At 44.4% G+C, this 5,627-nt stretch overlaps 1 protein-coding gene across 1 annotated transcript; it reads right to left on the bottom strand.

Annotated features, from left to right (window-relative positions):
* Window position 1: 1 nt before the first annotated feature.
* Window positions 2-489, bottom strand: LOC102241585 (high mobility group protein B1; the record flags this gene model as incomplete). Its single annotated transcript, XM_005878027.2, has 1 exon — window positions 2-489. A coding segment is annotated over exon 1 (471 nt), but the record flags the coding sequence as incomplete, so codon positions are not given.
* Between the last annotated feature and the right edge of the window lie 5,138 nt (window positions 490-5,627).

The following is a 5,627-nucleotide window of genomic DNA, read 5'->3' as shown; positions in this document are numbered from 1 at the left end:
CCTTTTCATATTTCTCCTTCAGCTTAGCAGCCTTCTTTTCATAAGGCTGCTTGTCATCTGCAGCAGTGTTATTCCACATCTCTCCCAGCTTCTTTGCAACGTCACCAATGGATAGGCCAGGATGCTCTCCTTTGATTTTTGGGCGATACTCAGAACAAAACAAGAAAAAGGCCGAAGGAGGCCTCTTGGGTGCATTGGGATCCTTGAATTTCTTTTTTGTTTCCCCTTTAGGAGGAATATAAGTTTTCATTTCTCTCTCATAACGAGCCTTGTCCGCCTTTGCCATGTCTTCAAATTTTCCTTTCTCCTTAGCAGACATGGTCTTCCACCTCTCTGAGCACTTCTTAGAAAACTCTGAGAAGTTGACTGAAGCATCTGGGTGCTTCTTCTTGTGTTCCTCCCGGCAAGTTTGCAGAAAGAAGGCATACGATGACATTTTGCCTCTCGGCTTCTTAGGATCTCCTTTGCCCATGTGTAATTACTTCCCTTCAGCAAGCACACAGTCACCCAGTGCCCTGCCGGCTCGCACCTGCCCCAGCGCTGTCTCTATGGAGCTCAATGTACTGCAATGGCTGTCGAACCCACAATCTTTTGGTGTATGGGATGATGCTCCAACCAACTGAGCAACCTGGTCAGGGGAAAGAGAGAATCTTAAAAGCAGCAAGAGTAAAGCAGTTAATTACCTACAGGGGAGCTCCCATAAGACTGTCAGCTGATTTCTCAAAAGAAATTTTGCAGGCCAGAAGGGATTGACAGGAATCATTCAAGTTATGAAAGCAAGGACACACAACCAAGATTATTCTACCCAGCAAAGCTATCATTTAGAATCAAAGGACAGAAAAAGAGCTTTCCAGACAAGAAAAAACTAAAGGAGTTCATCACCACCAAACCTGTATTACAAGAAATGTTAAAGGGTAGTCTTTAATAATAGTGATAATAATAATAATAATGTGGCAGTAAATACATATCTATCAACAATTACTTCAAATGCAAATGGATTAAATAATTAAAGGATTAAATAATTAAATCAAAAGACATATCTTGACTGAATGGATAACAAAACAATACTCTTATACATGCTAAATATAGAGACACATTTCAGATCAAAAGACACAAACTAGCCCAGCCAGTGTGGCTCAGTGGTTGAGCATCTACCTATGAACTAGGAGGTCATGGTTGATTCCCAGTTGGAGCACATGCCTGGGTTTCAGGCTCGATCACCAGTGCAGGAGGCAACCGATTGATGATTCTCTCTCATCATTGATGTTTCTATCTTTTTCTCCCTCTCTCTTCCTCTCTGAAATCAATAAAAAAAAATATATTTTTAAAAAGACACAAACTGAAAGTAAAGAGATGTTAAAGATATTTCATGAAAATGGAAATGGAAAAAAGAAAGTAAGCTTCAGTAAACAATACTTATACCAGACAAAATATACTTTTAAACAAAGGCTATAGCAGGAGATGGAGGAGAATCCAGCAATTCTACTTCTGGGTATTTATTCCAAGAAACCCAAAACACTGAATAAAAAAGACATGCACCCATATGTTCATTGCAGCATTATTTACAATAGCCAAGGTATGGGACCAATCTAAGTGTCCATCAATAGATGAATGGATAAAGAAGTGGTGCATATATACAATGGAATATTACTCAACCAAAAAAAGGATAATATCCTGCCATTTGCAACAACATGAATTGACCTAGAAGGTATTGTGCTGAGGGAAATAAGTCAGAGAAAGACAAATACCACATGATTTCACTTATATGTGGAATCTATACAACAATCAAACAAGCAGACCAGAAACCCAGTCATAGATACAGAGAACATTTTGAGTTGCCAGATAGGAGGGAGTTTAGGGGTAGGTGAGTGGGTAAAAAAGGCAAAGGGATTAAGAAGTACAAACTGGGACTCCACCAAGATGGCGGCATAGGTAAACACCGGAGACTGCTGCCGCAAACAACCACTTCAAAAATACAACTAAAAGACGGAACGGACATCACCCAGAACCACAGGAAGGCTGGCTGAGGAGAGACTCTTCAACTAGAAGGAAAAATAACAGCACACCGAGGCTCAGAGGAGGCGCAGTGTGGAAAAAACTCAGGTGCGGAGGTGCGCGCGCAAAGCGGGCTGGTGGCTGAGAGCGCGGTTGTCGTTTTCGGTCAGGGGGGAGTCTCAGACTCTGAGCTCCAGATACGGGCGAATCGCTGGGGACTCGGACCCAAACGGGAGAAGCGGGAGTGTCTGGCATCAGTTGGAAGGCAGCTTTCCCTCCGAGGTTTGCAGCGGTTCCGGGGGTTCTGAGAAGGGAATATAGTCAATAATATTGTAATAACTATGTATGGTGTCAGGTGGGTACTAGTTTTTTAAAAAATTACTTCATTAGTTATATAAATGTCTAATCACTGGATTGTACACCTGGAACTAATACAATATTTTTTTCAACTGTAATTGAAAAATTACAAAAATTATTTTTAAAAACGTTATTTTATCTGGATTCTTCACTAAGGAAAGTCTATGATGTGAGGCGAGTGAACAAGACCACCACCTTTTGTACATTCAAAATTATGTTTGGGCCCTAACCGGTTTGGCTCAGTGGACAGAGCGCCGGCCTGCGGACTAACGGGTCTCAGGTTCGATTCCGGTCAAGGACATGTACCTTGGTTGCGGGCACATCTCCAGTAGCAGGAGGCAGCTGATCGATGTTTCTTTCTCATCGATGTTTCTAACTCTCTATCCCTCTCCCTTCCTCTCTGTAAAAAAATCAATAAAATATATATTTTTTAAACATCATGTTTGGGGGGAAATGGGTGCATAAGAAAACAAGTACAAAAAAATAAGCAAAGTGCAAAACTTTCACTGCTTTCAAATGCCTGTAACGTGGTTATCATACCTAGGTTTGAAAATATTACTTCAAAAAGGTTGTCTTGAGACCAAGGAGTAAATCACCCTCCCAAAAAATATCAATTGAAGTGTTTTTGAGAACATGAAGGTCAGATGAGGAACACTGGAAAATTCCTGTTTGCATTTTTCTGCCCAAACACTGACTGAGACTTTTGGTCCATTTGGTAATTATTTCCCCAGTGACTTTTTAGTTCTCAGAAAGATAAAAGAGCTCCTGACTTTAACGCCAAACAGATGGCTGGGGTCTCTTTTGCCATCATCTATGCTTGCTCTGCCTGCCGTCCCCAGTTATCCCAGACAGCGAAAGGCACAGACCTGAGATAGGAGGGGAAGCAAGATTGGGCTTCAGGGCGCTTTCAGGGGCCAGGAGCATCGACGTGTCAGCTCAAATGCCACAGGAATGCCCTTTCCAGCTGTGTGCCTGCTCACACAGCTGTGCTTCCGCCACGAGGGTCCACATGGAGGTCTTGTGTGTAAAGTTTGTTCCCCCACGTCCTGCGTGGTCCAGGGTTCAGGATCTGGAAGAGGAGCCGCACACAAATGAAAGAGAAGAGACAAGAGATAATTTGGAAATACTGGGGGGCCAGGCGGGCAAGTCCAACTCAAGGGGAAGGACTTCCACTGGTGCTCAGGCCTCGCCAACCTTTTATTGGTTTGGGATACACCCATAGCCCTTAGGCAGGCAATTTCCAGTAACAGGCAGACTAGCCCATCAGCAAGGATTTACATAATAATAAATGGGGAAGTTGCTTCAGCTACCATTGTCTGGACTAACAGTGGGTGCACAGCTCTGACCTTTGCCAGGCCTTCAAGGGTCACCAGCCTTCCGGGTTCCTTGTCCACACCTCTCTGCTAGTGAAGACAATAGGTGGCTTCCCACAGTCCTGGAGTGTTTCCTAAAGGAAAACGCCACGTTCCAGACTTGGAAATAACTGGACAGTTAAGTGGACTAGAGATGGAGTTGGAAGAAATAGGTGTGTCTTTCTGTATTTTACTATATTTTCTATTTTTCTTTGCTGGGACACGGAAGGTGATAAGTTAAAGGGGGTCTGTGCACACACTCCTCTTCTCCCAGATCCCTGCCTGAGACCCCAAGAATTCCCTCTCCGGGCTCCAGTCCCGGGCCGTGGCCAGGGAGCATCACTCACCACCACCACACCCAGCATCTGCATGGCTTGGCCTCCCAGGGGACAGCCACTCCTCGCACAAGGCCCGTTGCTTCTCCAAAAAGCAATGTCAGACCCAGGGAAGATACGCCCCTTAAAGTCGGTCTAGGAAACACCTTCCCTTCTTTGGCGGCTGCTCCTCAGAAAAACGTAGGTAGAAAAGGTGTTATTGCACTTAATAACCTCTTGCTTTCTTTTTATGGAAGATGCAAATTCAGTGTAAAAACATGTATTGTGAGCCAATGTGGATGGAGCCCAGTGCAATTCAAACGTGCCCCACCGTGCTGGGTGCTGGGAAGACCGTCCCGGAGAGGACAGACCTGGCGCCTGCTGTTTCTGAAGCTTTTGCCAAGTGAGGCGTAGAGTTAGATGAGCAGACAGAGCAGAATTGGCGAAAAATAAAAGAGATCATGGATGTGACACTTTGCTCTGCACGCACAATAGTGTACATTACTGCCCGGCCAGCGTGGCTCAGTGGTTGAGTGTCAATCAATGAACCAGAAGGTCACGGTTTGATTCCCAGTCAGGGCACACGCCCAGGTTGTGGGCCCGAACCCTGGTGTGGGGCATGAAGGAGGCAGCTGACCAATGATTCTCTCTCATCATTGATGTTTCTATCTATCTCTCTCTCCCTTCCTCTCTGAAATGAATAGAGATATATTTAAATATATGTATGTATTTTAAATAGTGTACATTCCTGAGTCTCACTCAGCAGGGCAGGAAGGCCAGAGGCAGGCTCTTCACGGGGAGGGAGTGAGAAAGGGCTGGAGCACAGAACAATGTGGGAAGATGAGGCTGTAGAGAGTGGCAGGTGGTTAAAAACATCCTTCACCCTGTGTGTCCCTGGTGGCTGGTGCTGCTCCCCAGGTTCCTCTGGTACCAGGAAAGTCACCCACTGCTGCAGTCCCTGTACCTCATAACAGGTACAACAAAACAAAAAGGGAGCCCACTGTATGGGAGAACATATTTGGCAATGATACATCTGATAAAGGGTTAATATCCAAAACATATAAGGAACTCATACAACTTAACAGAAGGAAGACAAACAATCCGATTAAAAGTGGGCAAAGGACCTAAATAGAGACTTCTCCAAAGCAGACATACAGAAGGCCAAGAGTCATATGAAAAATGCTCCAAGTCACTGATCACCTGAGAGATACAAATTAAAACGACAATGAAAGCCCAACTGGTGTGGCTCAGTGGTTGAGCATCAACCTATGAACCAGGAGTTCGGGGTTCAATTTCAGGTCAGGGCACATGCTGGGGTTGCACGGTCCCCAGTGGGAAATGTGCAGGAGTCAGCCAATCAATGATTCTCTCTTATCATTGATGTTTCTGTCTCTTTCTCTCTCTCTTCTTCTCTGAAACCAATAAAAATATATTTATAAAAAACAAACAAAAAACAACTGACAATGAGTTATCACTTCACACCTGTCAAAATAACTACCACCAACAAATCAATAAATCAACAGATGAAAAGTGCTGGCGAGGATGTGGAGAAAAGGGAACCCTCATGCACTGCTGGTGGGAATGCAGATTGGTGCAGCCATGTTGAAAA

The sequence above is a fragment of the Myotis brandtii genome, unplaced genomic scaffold, assembly GCF_000412655.1.
Source record: "Myotis brandtii unplaced genomic scaffold, ASM41265v1 scaffold539, whole genome shotgun sequence".
NCBI classification, from domain to species: domain Eukaryota; kingdom Metazoa; phylum Chordata; class Mammalia; order Chiroptera; family Vespertilionidae; genus Myotis; species Myotis brandtii.
Note: the sequence above shows the minus strand (reverse complement) of the source record. Positions and strands in the feature narration are given on the sequence as shown.